This window comes from Physella acuta, unplaced genomic scaffold, assembly GCF_028476545.2.
Source record: "Physella acuta isolate Inbredline_101_S28 unplaced genomic scaffold, ASM2847654v3 ptg000204l, whole genome shotgun sequence".
NCBI classification, from domain to species: domain Eukaryota; kingdom Metazoa; phylum Mollusca; class Gastropoda; family Physidae; genus Physella; species Physella acuta.
Window position 1 is genome coordinate 464858 of NW_026731723.1, and position 18417 is coordinate 483274.

General features: G+C 43.3%; 1 protein-coding gene across 1 annotated transcript; it reads left to right on the top strand.

Moving 5' to 3' along the window:
• Positions 1-5362: 5362 nt before the first annotated feature.
• Positions 5363-18362, top strand: LOC131937242 (protein SSUH2 homolog). The gene is made up of 11 exons (XM_059294511.1): positions 5363-5628; positions 8610-8668; positions 8961-9065; positions 9913-9994; positions 11749-11878; positions 12172-12351; positions 12463-12525; positions 14326-14414; positions 15440-15532; positions 17515-17722; positions 17898-18362. The coding sequence occupies exons 1-11, from the start codon at positions 5597-5599 to the stop codon at positions 18042-18044; spliced, it is 1188 nt and encodes a 395-aa protein (XP_059150494.1). The 5' UTR covers positions 5363-5596; the 3' UTR covers positions 18045-18362.
• The last annotated feature ends 55 nt before the right edge of the window (positions 18363-18417 follow it).

Below are 18417 nucleotides of genomic sequence, written 5' to 3' on the forward strand. Positions count from 1 at the left end.
TGAGGTTGGGGGTGGGGTATGTGAATAGGGGGGGGGGTGGGGCATGTGAGTAGTGAGGGTGGGGCATGTGAGTAGTGGGGTTGGGGGTGGGGCATGTGAATACGGGGGGTGGGGCATGTGAGTAGGGAGGTGAGGTGGGGGTGGGGCACGTGAGTAGTGAGGGTGGGGCATGTGAGTAGTGAGGTTGGGGGTGGGGCATGTGAATACGGGGGGTGGGGCATGTGAGTAGGGAGGTGAGGTGGGGGTGGGGCACGTGAGTAGTGAGGGTGGGGCATGTGAGTAGTGAGGTTGGGGGTGGGGCATGTGAATACGGGGGGTGGGGCATGTGAGTAGTGAGGTTGGGGGTGGGGTATGTGAATAGGGGGGGGGGTGGGGCATGTGAGTAGTGAGGGTGGGGCATGTGAGTAGTGGGGTTGGGGGTGGGGCATGTGAATACGGGGGGTGGGGCATGTGAGTAGGGAGGTGGAGGTGAGGTGGGGGTGGGGCACGTGAGTAGTGAGGGTGGGGCATGTGAGTAATGAGGTTGGGGCGTGTGAGTAGGGGGGGGTGGGGCATGTGAGTAGGGGGGGGTGGGGCATGTGAGTAGTGGGGGTGGGGCATGTGAATAATGTGGGTGGGGCATGTGAGTAATAGGGGGTGGGGCGGGGCATGTGAGTAGTGGGGGTAGGGTGGGGCACGTGAGTAGTGGGGGTGGGGTGGGGCATGTGAGTAGTGGGGGGTGGGGTGGGGGTGCATGGGAGTAGTGGGGGTGCGGCATGTGAATAGTGGGGGTGGGGCATGTGAGAAGTGGGGGTGGGGCATGTCAGTAGTGGGGGATGGGGTGAGGCATGTGAGTAGTGGGGGTGGGCATGTGAGTAGTGGGGGGTGGGGTGGGCATGTAAGTAGTGAGGGGGGCATGTAAGTAGTGGGGTGGGGCATGTGAGTAGTGGGGGTGGGGCCTCTGAGTAGTGGGGGTGGGCTTGTGAGTAGTGGGGGGTGGGGTGGGGCATGTGAGTAGTGGGGTGGGGCATGTGAGTAGTGGGGGATGGGGTGGGGCATATTAGTAGCGGGGGTTGGAGTGGGGCATGTGAGTAGTGGGGTGGGGCATGTGAGTAGTGGGGGATGGGGTGGGGCAGGTGAGTAGTGGGGTGGGGCATGTGAGTAGTGGGGAATGGGGTGGGGCATATGAGTAGCGGGGGTTGGAGTGGGGCATGTGAGTAGTGGGGGTGGGGCATGTGAGTAGTGGGGGATGGGGTGGGGCAGGTGAGTAGTGGGGTGGGGCATGTGAGTAGTGGGGGTGGGGCATGTGAGTAGTGGGGGATGGGGTGGGGCAGGTGAGTAGTGGGGTGGGGCATGTGAGTAGTGGGGAATGGGGTGGGGCATATGAGTAGCGGGGGTTGGAGTGGGGCATGTGAGTAGTGGGGGTGGGGCATGTGAGTAGTGGGGGGTTGGGGTGGGATTCGTGAGTAGGGGGGTGGGGCATGTGAGTAGTGGGGGTGGGGTGGGGTAGGGCATGTGAGTAGTGGGGGTGGGGCATGTGGTCGTGGTGTGTGGGGATATTATGGGGCTCTGTTCGGTTATTTATGTGTGCTAGTGTGTCTATGTGATGGTGTCATTGTGTAATGTGTGTGTGCGTGTGTAAGTGTGGTGTCAACTAAAATGTAACTAGTTTTACACCATCTTAAAGTTACCACACCCGTTTCTATTTTAGATGTTTCGTCTGCTCTGGGTCAGGTCAGCTGGTCTGCAGGACGTGTCAAGGTCGCGCCAACCTGCGCTGGTTCATCCAGCTGACCATCAAGTGGTAACTTGTGCTCATCACGTGACTAGCTTTAGACCAGTGGACTAGTCGTTAGGATTAGAGACAAAATAACATACAATGTAACCTTGAACTTGATCTTTGACCCTGATGTTTCAGGACGAACCATCTTGACGACAACATCATCGAGCGTACTTTTGCGAAGTTGTTGAGAATACTCCTGGGGAGGTATCTTCGAAAAAAACGTTTAATTCGCAGGGGTGGCACCTCGTCAGGGCGCGATTCGATTTTTCTCTATATACGGTATATAAAAACAAAAGTCGATTGCAGTCACAACTGATCGGCATGAAACTTTGTTGATTAGAAACTCCAGGGGAGGTTTCTGCAAAAACTTTTTTTTTAAATTTCGCCAGGGCGGCGCCCCGGGAGGTTGCGAATTTTCTTTATATATGGTGCCATGAAACGAGAAGATGAGAATACTCCCGAGAAGATTTCTGCGAAAAAAATTAAAATTTCTAATGGGCGGCGCGATTTTCGTCAATACATGGTTTGGCGCCAAGAGTTCCAGAGCAACTATATTAGCACTTGGCATACGTTAATTGGGCGTCCTGCATAGTGGGTAAGGGGTACTGCTATATTCAGCGTTAAGACTGCAACAGGCGCAACCGCAGACGCCCTTTAGATTGTGCGACCCGAAGCGCCCCAGCTCCCATGCGAGCACTATGGCACCTACGTTAGTTTATAACAAAAAAAAAGGCTTTACACTAAATCGTTGGCTTTACCAAATCAGGCGCGTCCTCCGGCGTCTCTACGCGGTGCGATTTGACACCCCGGGCTATCCCCGTGACCTCTATGGCGCCTACGTTTGTTTTAAATAGTGCGATAGGCTAAGGATAAGATGGGGCGTTTTGGTCGTTCACTAAATTGAGTCAGGCGCGTCCGCCGACGCCCCGGTAGGGTGCATTTGCCCCCGACTGTCATTGGACTTTCCTCTAACTCCGCGCGCGGGGACGGGCACGCTAGTATTTAATAAAATATTAACTCTACCAACCAGAAGTCGGTTGGTAGGATCTAATATTGATGTAATTTTAATGTAATTTTGATGTAATGTTGATCTGAAGTTGATCTAATGTCGATAGAATAATGATCTAGTATTAATCTTATGTTGATCAAATACTGATCTTTTGTTGATCTAATGTTGATTTAATTTTGATCTCATGTTGATCTAATGTTGATCTGATGTTGATCTGATGTTGATCTGATGTTGATCTAATGTTGATCTGATGTTGGTCTAATGTTGATCTCATGTTGATCTGATGCCCTAGGTGTGGCCAGTCAACCACTTCCCCGAGCAGGAGATCAACGCCGCGTCCAACACGCTGGTCAGCAGACATTGCTCAAGCTTTGGGGGGGAGCGGATTTTGATGCAGGTAACACATCACGTGACAGATCACGTAACATCACGTGACTGACCAGGTAACATCACGTGACAGGGGTCTGTAGAGTCAGCAGCTTAATGATGCCATCACGTAATAATCTGGTGCATACTGATGCCATCTAAATGTTTCTAAATTTTAATCTAATGGATTTAATCGTTAAGCATCTTTAACCATGCGGTTGTTGAAAGTTGTCACTGGTCTGCCATGACACCTGTCACTGGTCTGCCATGACACCTGTGACAGGCCTGCCATGACACCTGTGACAGGCCTGCCACCGATGTTTCCACAGAGACACCGTGTGCGCGTCATCCCAGTGACGCAGGTGTCCTACAGCTACAAGGACAAGGCTGACTCCTACTTCGTGTACGGCTTCGAGCACAAGGTCTACGCCCCTGACTACCCCGCCAAGTGTTGCTGTTGTAGTGTCCTGTAGCTGGCGTTGGTCCAGTGGTCAAGTGTTGCTGTTGTAGTGTCTTGTAGCTGGCGTTGGGCCAGTGGTCAAGTGTTGCTGTTGTAGTGTCTTGTAGCTGGCGTTGGTCCAGTGGTCAAGTGTTGCTGTTGTAGTGTCTTGTAGCTGGCGTTGGGCCAGTGGTCAAGTGTTGCTGTTGTAGTGTCTTGTAGTTGGCGTTGGTCCAGTGGTCAAGTGTTGCTGTTGTAGTGTCCTGTAGCTGCCGTTGGTCCAGTGGTCAAGTGTTGCTGCTGTAGTGTCTTGTAGCTGGCGTTGGTCCAGTGGTCAAGTGTTGCTGTTGTAGTGTCTTGTAACTGGCGTTGGTCCAGTGGTCAAGTGTTGCTGTTGTAGTGTCTTGTAGCTGGCGTTGGTCCAGTGGTCAAGTGTTGCTGTTGTAGTGTCTTGTAGCTGGCGTTGGTCCAGTGGTCAAGTGTTGCTGTTGTAGTGTCCTGTAGCTGGCGTTGGTCCAGTGGTCAAGTGTTGCTGTTGTAGTGTCTTGTAGCCGGCGTTGGTCCAGTGGTCAAGTGTTGCTGTTGTAGTGTCTTGTAGCTGGCGTTGGTCCAGTCGTCACGTGACCAGCTAGACGCTGCGGTTTGGAACTATGCAATAATTCACATCAAACACACATCACATCAAACACATTCACATATTCTACCAACTCAACATTGTAAGCCTACATTGTTCACAATAATGGTAAAGATATTTCATACAATTAATGTTTGTGATAAAGTTATTTCATACAACCATTATATATTTGTGGTAAAGATATTTCATACAATCAATGTTTGTGGTAAATTTATTTCGTACAACCATCATATGCCTTTAATTAACTTTAAGTTGATATGGAAACCAAATGACCTACATTGAATAAACGAATATTTTTTTATTGTTATAATATTGTTTAATTAATATTGTTTAATTAATATCATTTAATTAGTATCGTTTAATTAATATCGTTTAAGTAATATCGTTTAATTAATATTGTTTAATTAATGTCTTCCCTGTTGCTGTAAGGTGAACAAATGTTGTGTGCAAGCCCCCCCCCCATGTGCCCCCACCTCCCCACGGTATATCCCTAGCCATAAATGTATGTAGTTAGCCCTTCACCCCAGTACACATATGCCTACACGTGTAGTTAACAAGAGAACTACTTCATTAAGCCGCCCTATCCCTGCTATTCTAGTGTTTCTCTAACCCGCATTGCTTTTGATTACAAACGATATAGATATACAGGCCTATATGTGTATGTATGTATGTACCACTATCACATATGTTACCCCCCCCCCCCCTTGAAAAAAGTCTTCTGCCCCCCCCCCCTCTTCCCTCCCCGAACGAAATGGAATTTAAATAGAAAACATACTTTTAACAGTGCCCCCCCCCCCCCCCGGAAATTTCAAGTGCACACGCATAACTTTGATTTTTTTAAATCACATTTTCCATTAAAAATCACATCGTTCACAAATGTACCGGCCTAATTGTTAAACGTTCTCAAATGTATCGGCCTAATTGTTTAACGTTCTCTTTACACTAAAGATTCCCCGCACAAACTTCCATCAACTTCAACATAATTGTCAACAAACTTTTCAACAAACACACAACTTGTCAACAAAACTATCAACTTGCTAGCGAAAACAAAATGTGTCAACATATTTGTGCCAGCCCATCAGCGCGGCCTCTGACACCTCCCCACCCCCACCCCGTCTAGCAAGCTGACGACACTTTGGCTCTCATTAATTAACTTTAGCCTCCACAAGAAGTGAATTCATTCAAGGGGAAGTAAATACATTTAGGGGAAGAAAACCATTGACGTTGTTTAAAAATAGATCTGGAAACCCCCGAACTGTTGAGGAATATTTCCATTCAACTTCCTATTGTGTGTGTTAATGTGTTGTGTTGATGTGTTGTGTTGATGTGTTGTGTTGGTGTGTTGTCTGCCCACTTGATCATCACACGACACGACACAACTGAGCTATGAGTGAAAACACAAACTTCGCGTCTGGAAGGTAATTATTTTTTATTTGTTTTCCTACCTGTCTGGGTTTCAACTTGCAGACTGATTCTACCTGTCTCGTCTGATTCTACCTGTCTTGTCTGATTCTACCTGTCTTTGTCTGATTCTACCTGTCTCGTCTGATTCTACCTGTCTCGTCTGATTCTACCTGTCTTGTCTGATTCTACCTGTCTTTGTCTGATTCTACCTGTCTCGTCTGATTCTACCTGTCTCGTCTGATTCTACCTGTCTTGTCTACCTGTCTTGTCTGATTCTACCTGTCTCGTCTGATTCTACCTGTCTTGTCTGATTCTACCTGTCTTGTCTGATTCTACCTGTCTTTGTCTGATTCTACCTGTCTCGTCTGATTCTACCTGTCTCGTCTGATTCTACCTGTCTTTGTCTGATTCTACCTGTCTCGTCTGATTCTACCTGTCTCGTCTGATTCTACCTGTCTTTGTCTGATTCTACCTGTCTCGTCTGATTCTACCTGTCTTGTCTGATTCTACCTGTCTTTGTCTGATTCTACCTGTCTCGTCTGATTCTACCTGTCTTTGTCTGATTCTACCTGTCTCGTCTGATTCTACCTGTCTCGTCTGATTCTACCTGTCTTGTCTGATTCTACCTGTCTTTGTCTGATTCTACCTGTCTCGTCTGATTCTACCTGTCTTGTCTGATTCTACCTGTCTTGTCTACCTGTCTTGTCTGATTCTACCTGTCTCGTCTGATTCTACCTGTCTTGTCTGATTCTACCTGTCTTGTCTACCTGTCTTGTCTGATTCTACCTGTCTTGTCTGATTCTACCTGTCTCGTCTGATTCTACCTGTCTTGTCTGATTCTACCTGTCTTTGTCTGATTCTACCTGTCTTGTCTGATTCTACCTGTCTTGTCTGATTCTACCTGTCTTTGTCTGATTCTACCTGTCTCGTCTGATTCTACCTGTCTTGTCTGATTCTACCTGTCTTGTCTACCTGTCTTGTCTGATTCTACCTGTCTCGTCTGATTCTACCTGTCTTGTCTGATTCTACCTGTCTTGTCTACCTGTCTTGTCTGATTCTACCTGTCTCGTCTGATTCTACCTGTCTTGTCTGATTCTACCTGTCTTGTCTACCTGTCTTGTCTGATTCTACCTGTCTTGTCTGATTCTACCTGTCTTGTCTGATTCTACCTGTCTCGTCTGATTCTACCTGTCTTGTCTGATTCTACCTGTCTCGTCTGATTCTACCTGTCTTGTCTGATTCTACCTGTCTTGTCTACCTGTCTTGTCTGATTCTACCTGTCTTGCCTGATTCTACCTGTCTCGTCTTATTCTACCTGTCTCGTCTGATTCTACCTGTCTTGTCTGATTCTACCTGTCTTGTCTACCTGTCTTGTCTGATTCTACCTGTCTTGCCTGATTCTACCTGTCTTGTCTGATTCTACCTGTCTCGTCTGATTCTACCTGTCTTGTCTGATTCTACCTGTCTTGTCTACCTGTCTTGTCTGATTCTACCTGTCTCGTCTGATTCTACCTGTCTTGTCTGATTCTACCTGTCTTGTCTGATTCTACCTGTCTTGTCTGATTCTACCTGTCTTGTCTGATTGTGCCACACTCTCGTCTATCTATCTAACCACCAGCAGCCTTAAAGTACGCACTAGGCTACATCACAACTACCCGTCTTTACTTCAGACAACTGTCAGAGTATTCTGACCTTGACATTCCTAGTCCCACTGTTGGAGCCCCACTGTTGGAGCCCCACTGTTGGAGCCCCACTGTTGGAGCCCCACTGTTGGAGCCCCACTGTTGGAGCCCCACTGTTGGAGTCCCACTGTTGGAGCCCCACTGTTGGAGCCCCACTAAGTTCCTTGACCAGCCACAAGTTGAACCAAAACTAGAGCTGGGTCTGACACGTTAGGGTGTGCTAGCCCCCGCGGTGTGTACGTCGTGTGGCGTCACACAGGGGGAGTCAGGGACCGATCTGTGGGGAGGGGGGGTGGAGTAGATAGTTGATATCAAGTGAACAGTGGCGTCACACAAGAATGGACCGAGGGGGTGGGGTGGAGAGTTGATGTCCAGTGAACAACGCTACCGTTAGAGTGCTCTACATTTGTGACGACGGGAGAGTTGTCTGTCAACACACGCACACATATACACAAACGCGTGCACACACAAACACGTGCACATACAAACACGTGCACACACAAACAAACATACTGACAAACACATTGAGCAGCTGTCACACGACCCTAACACTATGAAAAACGTTGAGATCCAAAAATCTCTCCCTCTCCTTATAAGGATAAAACAAACACCAAATAATCGAGCTAGTCTCATATGCCCCCCCCCCAACACACACACGATCATGATACCCATGTTCTCATCCCCGCCCCTACCGTTCCATCTGCCCCCCCCCCCCCCCCCCCCCGCACACACACACAAACACTCCAACTTAACCGAAGCGAAATCAATTAACTTAAGTGATCGAATACATTCAAAGAGGTGGGGGATGATAGGATAGTTAAGATGACATCGATGTCACACTCACTTTGATGTCATATGGCAGAGTAATTCTATTTTTAAATACGGTTCTATGTGTATGTTAGTAACTCGTACTGAACACGCACTTCAAGTGAATGCCTTCAATTACTCGGGTCAACTCTGTGTGTATGTGCGTGTATGTTCGTGCCTGTATTTTTGTGTGCCTGTATGTGTATCTGTATGTATGTATGTGTGCCTGTATGTGTGTGTATGTGTGCTGTGAATGTCCTCACATGATTCTAGTGTGTATGTGTATGTGCCTGTATGTGTGCCTGTATGTGTGTGTATGTGTACTGTGAATGTCCTCACTTGATTCTAGTGTGTATGTGCCTGTGTGTGTGTCTGTATGTGTATGTGCCTGTATGTGTATGCCTTTATGTGTGCTGTCAATGTCCTCACATGATTCTAGTGTGTATGTGTATGTGTGTGTATGTGTGTGCTGTGAATGTCCTCACTTGATTCTAATTTTGTCCTAGCCGGACACCCTATGGGGCCGTGCAAGGCTCGATCTATCCAAGTGTAGGGCAACATGCAGGTAAGGCGTTACACGGCTTTTAATATGGGGGGGGGGCAATACGTGGGGAGGGGGGTCAGGGGTCAGTATATGGTAGGGATTACTGGGTGGTGGGTCAGTGTTCAATATATGATTCATGTATTTGAAATAATTGAAATGTATTTCTCTATAAAAATTATATGTGTATATAGAGTATATATATATATATATATATATATATATATATATATATATATATATATATATATATATATATATATATATATATATATAAACATACTATGGGCTGTAAAACATTCTTCTATTTCTGAAGGTGCTAGCCAGTCAAACACTAAAGCAACTCATGATGCAAGTGTACCGCCGCTAGAACAAATGGATAAAATCCCCGGATATGCCGCCGTAGGATTTGATGAAGGAAGTATGAAACACGAGGCTTAGTTTTTTAGCGCAATTTCCATACTGGAATTGCGATTATCAATTCGTCATTTCTGGATGTGTGTCCGCAGCTTTACCGCAGCTTTAAGTCGTATCTCCTCCTCAACGACGCAATATCGAGGACTAGTTCCAAAAGCAAATATGTTAAGCAAGTTCCGAGGATGATTGTGGGTCAAAAAATTCCCGGAATTCCTTCCTAGATTTCCCAGAAAAGCCAAAAAAACTCGAAAAATTGCAGTTGTTGGCCCATATCTCGGCAACCAGACCACTTAGCGACTTGAAACATTTATCAATCGATTCCTGCCATAATTTAGAACAATATTGCCGAAGAAAGTTTTCAAAAATATCCTTTCGTTCGGTCACAAAATTTTTTAAAAAATTACATTATATATAATATACTACAGTACTGTAGAGCAATATAGAGAGCGCGACAACTAAAATCCCCTAAATACCCCCTATACATCCGCAATTTTTTTTAAATCTCGTTAATAAATATTTTTTCTTTTTTGTTTTGAATTATTAAAACTACTTGTGTTGCATTATTTATTTGCTGAATATATGATTTATCTCGATTTAAAATTGTTATGGATAACATAAGGAAATTGCACTTAAATTGTCACTAGACTTTTTATTAACTTGTTTTTATCAGTATTAGATTAATGATATAAGTAAACTAGACGTTAATTTTAGATTAATGGATGCTCACTACCATGTGAAATCTCGTAAATTTAGAGTATTATTTGTGAAATATGTGTTATAAATATATGTGTGTTATAAATATGTATTGAATTGACTTATAATCTGCGCACCTCTTTGGCTCCCTGATCTAGTGTTTCTGGCGCCCCCCTCTCAACAGCCACGGCTGGACGAGGCGTCACCCCAGCAGGACCAGAGACCCAGGAGCACTTTCAAGTAGGCTAAACCCAGGTGTACATGTAGGCTAAACACAGGTGTACATGTAGGCTAAACACAGGTGTACATGTAGGCTAAACACAGGTGTACATGTAGGCTAAACACAGGTGTACATGTAGGCTAAACACAGGTGTACATGTAGGCTAAACACAGGTGTACATGTAGGCTAAACACAGGTGTACATGTAGGCTAAACACAGGTGTACATGTAGGCTAAACACAGGTGTACATGTAGGCTAAACACATGTGTACATGTAGGTTAAACACAGGTGTACATGTAGGCTAAACACAGGTGTACATGTAGGCTAAACACAGGTGTACATGTAGGCTAAACACAGGTGTACATGTAGGCTAAACACAGGTGTACATGTAGGCTTAACACAGGTGTACATGTAGGCTAAACACAGGTGTACATGTAGGCTTAACACAGGTGTACATGTAGGCTAAACACAGGTGTACATGTAGGCTAAACACAGATGTACATGTAGGCTAAACACAGGTGTACATGTAGGCTAAACACAGGTGTACATATAGGCTAAACACAGGTGTACATGTAGGCTAAACACAGGTGTACCTGTAGGCTAAACACAGGTGTACATGTAGGCTAAACACAGGTGTACATGTAGGCTAAACACAGGTGTACATGTAGGCTAAACACAGGTGTACATGTAGGCTAAACACAGGTGTCCATGTAGGCTAAACAAAGGTGTACATGCAGGCTAAACACAGGTGTACATGTAGGCTAAACAAAGGTGTACATGCAGGCTAAACACAGGTGTACATGTAGGCTAAACAAAGGTGTACATGTAGGCTAAACACAGGTGTACATGTAGGCTAAACACAGGTGTACATGTAGGCTAAACACAGGTGTACATGTAGGCTAAACACAGGTGTACATGTAGGCTAAACACATGTGTACATGTAGGCTAAACACAGGTGTACATCTAGGCTAAACACAGGTGTACATGTAGGCTAAACACAGGTGTACATGTAGGCTAAACACAGGTGTCCATGTAGGCTAAACACAGGTGTACATGTAGACTAAACACATGTGTACATGTAGGCTAAACACAGGTGTACATGTAGGCTAAACACAGGTGTACATGTAGGCTAAACACATGTGTACATGTAGGCTAAACACAGGTGTACATGTAGGCTAAACACAGGTGTACATGTAGGCTAAACACAGGTGTACATGTAGGCTAAACACAGATGTACATGTAGGCTAAACACAGGTGTACATGTAGGCTAAACACAGGTGTACATGTAGGCTAAACACAGGTGTACATCTGGGGTAAACCCATGTGTACATGCAGAGATTCTTCCAGGCATCTCTTCGGGGGGGGGGGGGCTAAACACAGATGTACATGCTGGCTAAACACAGGTGTACATGTAGGCTAAACACAGTACACGTCCCTGGTTTAACCTAACCATTGTCGTTGTGTGTTGGGAGTTTAGTTATACATCTAGTCAACATCGCTTAACCCATCCAAAAGACAAGGTTAAGTCCTATACAAAACGTAGGCCTACATGTCAAGTGGGTAGCCATATTAAATGGCTTGACCATTTTGTCCATTTATAAAGTTTAACGAATTGAAATGTGTGTTTTACCCCTAGCTGCACAATAAAGTTTAACGAATTGAAATGTGTGTTTTACCCCTAGCTACACAATAAAGTTTAACGAATTGAAATGTGTGTTTTACCCCTAGCTACACAATAAAGTTTAACGAATTGAAATGTGTGTTTTACCCCTAGCTACACACCATTGACCAGAGAGCAAGCAAGGGAGGCTATCATACATTATGCCGCTGATCACTGTTGCTATGGCAACAATCCAGCTGTTAAAATGGAGTTTACCAACATGGCGTCAACAAGTTCTTTTCATGTAGGCCTACTACTTCACTCACTTTCAAAGTATACATATATACAGTTTTATATATATATATATATATATATATATATATATATATATATATATATATATATATATATATATATATATATATATATATATATATATATATATATATATATATATATATATATATATATATATATATATATATATATATATATATATATATATATATATATATATATATATATATATATTAGTTCCCCTTAATTTTCTTGAGTGTATTAAGTTTTAAGCCAAGTTATTTCTGAAAATGTTGACAGTACACCCTGGAAACCTTTGGCGAGAGCAGGTCAACCAAGTGGACCAGCCATCCCTACCTGGGGGAGGGGCTGGTGGTTACTGGACCCCCACCTGGACCCTGGGACGTCATGGTGGCGCCCCCTGTCATGTTTCAGAAAAATAAAAAGAAGATTGAAGTTCCCAACACAGCCTCAGTAAAGGTAGATCATCCTCAGTTATTGTTTCCCTTTACAATGTGGTTAAATGATGTTTTCCTATCTAACGAAGAATTGTGTCGTCGTATTTAATTCTTCTTTCAATCCATTCGACAGCCATGCCACAACTGTAACGGCAGGGGAAATAAATCGTGTGGCTTTTGTCAGAGCAGCGGAAGGGTGAGATAAATGCTCAGGTTTCAAGTTGTTATCAACACAAAAAAAGACATCCCTCTAAAATGACATCACCAATGTTTCCTTTATACCATCTTCAAGTGGCCCTCATAACCCCCCCCCCAAATTCCCAAGGAACATTATCTGAAAGAAACTTCAATTACCCCACCCACCCTTCCACATTGTTTTGATCGTTTGTAAATATTAAACTGCTAAGTATGTTAGGTAAATCGATCCATTAATAATAAAATGTACACAAAAAAAGTCTTTATAAAATAAAGCGGGAGTGATCTCCCCTCAACTTTCTCGAATATCTTCTGTATATATATATATATATATATATATATATATATATATATATATATATATATATATATATATATATATATATATATATATATATATATATATAAAATTCTCTTCTGTGAGACGCTAGAAAACAAGCTGTAAACGCGCTCCCTACCATCCCCACCCCTACATGGTCTTAGTGGGCTGTGGTTCACGCTAAAAATAAATGTTTATATTCGTGGAGCCGGGTTCAGTGACGGCTGTTAGGGGCAGATAATTTAGTTTGAAACCATTTTAAACTTAGGGGAGGTAACTAAGAGGAGGCTGCTTTCACGGGGGGTAGGGTATGGGTTGGTGGAATGGAGGATGGGGGTAGTATCGTCATTAACGACCTACTGATAGTGTTTTAAAGCAAATATTTTCAGTGGCAGCATTGTTAATGTCGAATTCACAAATTATGAATTTCTGAAAAGTAGAAAATAAAACAACTAAATACCGGCGTATGATATGCCGCGGGTCGGCTCGTATATATATAATTCTCTACTTGAATACCACCACGATGTAAGCCAACTATCTAATCCGCACCCCGACCCCTCCCTTGCTTTCCAGGCATGCGCAACAGACCATATCGCGATCACCGTCACCCCCACCACTCTGGTGAGCTGTGGTTCACGCCGAATGTTTACAATCGTAAACCGGGTCGAATTAGTGACAGCTATTTGGGGCAGATAATTTAGTTTTCAAAACAATTTTAAACTAAGGGGAGGTAACACAAGTTCTGCTTGATCTTTTCATTGTTGTCTGTAAACTGTCGTCACGGACGGTTGTTTTCACGGGGGGGGGGGGGGGGGGGGGATGACGGCCATGACCTAAACATATAAACTGTAGAGAAAACAATGTTACATCCAGCTGTTATTAATTATCGGCTATAGATAAATACCGTTAGTATAAACTGTGAACAATTTAAAGCGAGGGCGAGGGTGACACCAACTGCAAAATTTATGTGAATAATTATAATGTGTGCACAAATTGACTCCATTTGGCAAATATATATATATATATATATATATATATATATTATATATATATATATATATATATATATATATATATATATATATATATATATATATATATATATATATATATATATATATATATATATATATATATATATATATATATATATATATATATATATATATATATATATATATATATATATACATCCTATACTTTTTTCCTTTGGGGGTAACACCATGAGGTGCCGCACAGGGTGACACTCGACCTAGCGACGCCACTGTGTATACTACTGTTGTAATGAATGTTATTGCTTTGTAATAGATTTGAAAACTTACCTTGAAAAGTTCAGTTTCATAATAGTAGGCAAATGTTTAGAATTTAAACACTAATTGTTTTATAATAGACAAAGTGTTAAGAATTGTAACAATAATTGTAGATGTATTTGACAGAGAAAGTGTTAAGAATTGTAACAATAATTGTGGATCTATTCGACAGAGAAAGTGTCTCACCTGTAATGGTACGGGCAGAAGTAGGATGGATGCCGGACCCTCACAATGCATGAGTTGTCAGGGAGGATGGACCAAGTGAGTCATATGACTGAATGACACAATAAGTCATATCCAGAGGTGTAGTGAAGGGGGGGTACAAATGTCCCCGGGCGCAGACCCTAGGGGGCGCCAAAATGGGTTGAAAAATTAAATGCTCATTTGAGCTGCAGTTTTGCATTATAAATATAAAAATATATGGGGGGGGGGGGGGGGGGGGGCGCCAAATTGAAAGTTTGTCCCTGGGCGCCAGGAAGGGTTGCTACGCCTCTGGTCATATCAGATGGTAGATAACTGAATGACACAATACAGTCATCAGGGTTTCTTCCAGGCATTTCTTTGGAGGGAGTGCCCCTGAACCCCCCCCTCCCCCCTCCTGAACAAAATGGAATTATATAGAAGATATATACTTTTACTAGTGTCGTCATTCCCCCCCCCCCCCCCCCCCCCCCAGGAGAAAAAAGTCTGAAAGAAACACTGTCAGTAATGCCAGCTAGGTGTAAGTCACCTGACTTTTGTATGTTGCAGGTGCTACTCTTGTATGTTGCAGGTGCTACTCTTGTAATGCCAGCTAGTTGTAAGTCACCTGACTTGTGTATGTTGCAGGTGCTACTCTTGTAATGCCAGCTAGGTGTAAGTCACCTGACTTTTGTATGTTGCAGGTGCTACTCTTGTAATGCCAGCTAGGTGTAAGTCACCTGACTTTTGTATGTTGCAGGTGCTACTCTTGTATGTTGCAGGTGCTACTCTTGTAATGCCAGCTAGTTGTAAGTCACCTGACTTGTGTATGTTGCAGGTGCTACTCTTGTAATGCCAGCTAGGTGTAAGTCACCTGACTTGTGTATGTTGCAGGTGCTACTCTTGTAATGCCAGCTAGGTGTAAGTCACCTGACTTTTGTATGTTGCAGGTGCTACTCTTGTATGTTGCAGGTGCTACTCTTGTAATGCCAGCTAGGTGTAAGTCACCTGACTTTTGTATGTTGCAGGTGCTACTCTTGTATGTTGCAGGTGCTACTCTTGTAATGCCAGCTAGGTGTAAGTCACCTGACTTTTGTATGTTGCAGGTGCTACTCTTGTAATGGTGCCGGCCACAATGTTTGTACTAAATGTGAGGGCAGGGGTAACCTCAGATGGTACATCCAGCTCACAGTACAATGGTAAGTGCCAGCTCACAGTACAATGGTAAGTGCCAGCTCACAGTACAATGGTAAGTGCCAGCTGACAGTACAATGGTAAGTGTCAGAGGTAATCTCAGCTGATAGTACAATGGTAAGTGCCAGCTGACAGTACAATGGTAAGTGTCAGCTGACAGTACAATGGTAAGTGCCAGCTGACAGTACAATGGTAAGTGCCAGCTGACATACAATGGTAAGTGCCAGCTGACAGTACAATGGTAAGTGTCAGAGGTAATCTCAGCTGACAGTACAATGGTAAGTGCCAGCTGACATACAATGGTAAGTGCCAGCTCACAGTACAATGGTAAGTGCCAGCTGACAGTACAATGGTAAGTGCCAGCTCACAGTACAATGGTAAGTGCCAGCTCACAGTACAATGGTAAGTGCCAGCTCACAGTACAATGGTAAGTGCCAGCTCACAGTCCAATGGTAAGTGCCAGCTGACAGTACAATGGTAAGTGCCAGCTGACAGTCCAATGGTAAGTGCCAGCTGACAGTACAATGGTAAGTGCCAGCTCACAGTACAATGGTAAGTGCCAGCTGACAGTCCAATGGTAAGTGCCAGCTCACAGTACAATGGTAAGTGCCAGCTCACAGTACAATGGTAAGTGCCAGCTCACAGTCCAATGGTAAGTGCCAGCTCACAGTACAATGGTAAGTGCCAGCTGACAGTCCAATGGTAAGTGCCAGCTGACAGTACAATGGTAAGTGCCAGCTCACAGTACAATGGTAAGTGCCAGCTCACAGTACAATGGTAAGTGCCAGCTGACATACAATGGTTAGTGCCAGAGGTTAAAGTTCAATGGTTAGTGCCAGAGGTTAAAGTTCAATGGCTAGTGCCAATATAAGGCACTAGGACTGCTGTAGGTACTCCTGTGGACTGTCTACTGTATGCCTGTAGGTACTTCCGTTCTTTATTCCATATATTATCTGATTAAAACAATGGTTGCTTTTTATGGCTCTGATACAGCTAGGTATATTGATACAGCTAGATATATTGATACAGCTAGGTATATTGATACAGCTAGGTATATTGATACAGCTAGGTATATTGATACAGCTAGGTATATTGATACAGCTAGGTATATTGATACAGCTAGGTATATTGATACAGCTAGGTATATTGATACAGCTAGGCATATTGATACAGCTAGGCATATTGATACAGCTAGGCATATTGATACAGCTAGGCATATTGATACAGCTAGGTATATTGATACAGCTAGGTATATTGATACAGCTAGGTATATTGATACAGCTAGGTATATTGATACAGCTAGGTATATTGATACAGCTAGGTATATTGATACAGCTAGGTATATTGATACAGCTAGGCATATTGATACAGCTAGGCATATTGATACAGCTAGGTATATTGATACAGCTAGGTATATTGATACAGCTAGGTATATTGATACAGCTAGGTATATTGATACAGCTAGGTATATTGATACAGCTAGGTATATTGATACAGCTAGGTATATTGATACAGCTAGGTATATTGATACAGATAGGTATATTGAGGCCGAATATATGGCCAAAATACACATTAAATACTCAATGAAATCATTTATGCATTCTTTAACCAAAACATCTTAAGGTTAACGTCCCCTTATATTTACCTGATTTCCACCGGTAATAAACAAAAGATTCAAGAAAAAGCATACAATAATGAGACCAGATCCAAAAAAGCCATACCTCATTTGTACATACATTAGTTACATGTGACAAACTACAGTGTGACAAACTACAGCAAATATTTCTTTTAGTGAGCTGAAGCAGAACTGCACTAGGAAACCTGGTACAGTGTTACAACCTCATGAACTGTGGTGGAGCAGTTTAGCCGTTTTATAGAATTTTTTCAGGATGTCCACTTATTTAGTGACATGACATTGGTGTCAAAGGTTAACAATTGTAACAATGAGTTCAGCAGTTAGTTTTAAAATTGTGTGTGCTACACACAGGACAAACCATACTGACCACCACGTCATAGAGAGGACAGCCCTGCCCAACTCCCTCATCACCCGTGTGACTGGACTTGTGGCGTTTGAAGAATCCCTGCCCAGGGTGTCACCTGTCAGCCACTTCCTGGAGACAGAGATCAATACAGCGTCACACGCGCTCGTCAACAAACATGCATGCAGCTTCCCCACGGAGAGGATTTTGATGCAGGTGAGAATACGAGTCACCATTTTACCTGTTTGTCATTAGACTTTAGGCACTTAATATTCATGTTGATATCTTTTATTGGCATCATTTTGGTTCTGTTCAAATGTTATCACTTCTGAGTTATGAAATTGTTTTTTGGCCCATCCTGAAGGTAACTAATTTTCCGTTTCCCAACCAGCGTCACGTGGTTCAAATTGTTCCAGTCACTGAGGTGAGCTTCACCTATGAAGACATGATGTCATCTTTTTTTGTTTATGGAAATGAACATAAAGTCTATGCACCCAACTACCCTGAGCAATGCTGCTGTGGATGTTCAGTGCTGTAAGGCTGGATGTGTTGTTTACTTTAGCAATACCACCCCAGCTGACCAAGTAGCTTGTACATGCTCTAGTCCATCAATGACCTGGACTAGTTTTGTTTTAAACATTTTAATTTTAGTCACACCATTGTAAAGTTGCTTAATCATTGCGCCCCTGACTTTCTAGCCTTACTTCTCATGTCTTCCTTGTAGCTCCCTGTTCCAATAGAACTTTGTTTTGGATACAAAATTTTCTCCTTGCATACATTTATTTTCTGGGTATAAAAGCCACATTTCCTTCAAATACATAAAAACTATGTTTATTAATGTGTTGTTGTAATTATAATGCTTATGTGACTACTATAAATATAAAACAAATTGAAAGACAAGACTGATATTA

Bases quoted from the DNA above. Each gene is read 5' to 3' on its own strand.
- LOC131937242 (XM_059294511.1), top strand. From the start codon at position 5,597: ATGAGTGAAAACACAAACTTCGCGTCTGGAAG. The intron at 12,526-14,325 runs GTGAGATAAATG...TCTATTCGACAG, and splicing joins TTTGTCAGAGCAGCGGAAGG to AGAAAGTGTCTCACCTGTAA. The intron at 14,415-15,439 runs GTGAGTCATATG...TGTATGTTGCAG, and splicing joins TGTCAGGGAGGATGGACCAA to GTGCTACTCTTGTAATGGTG.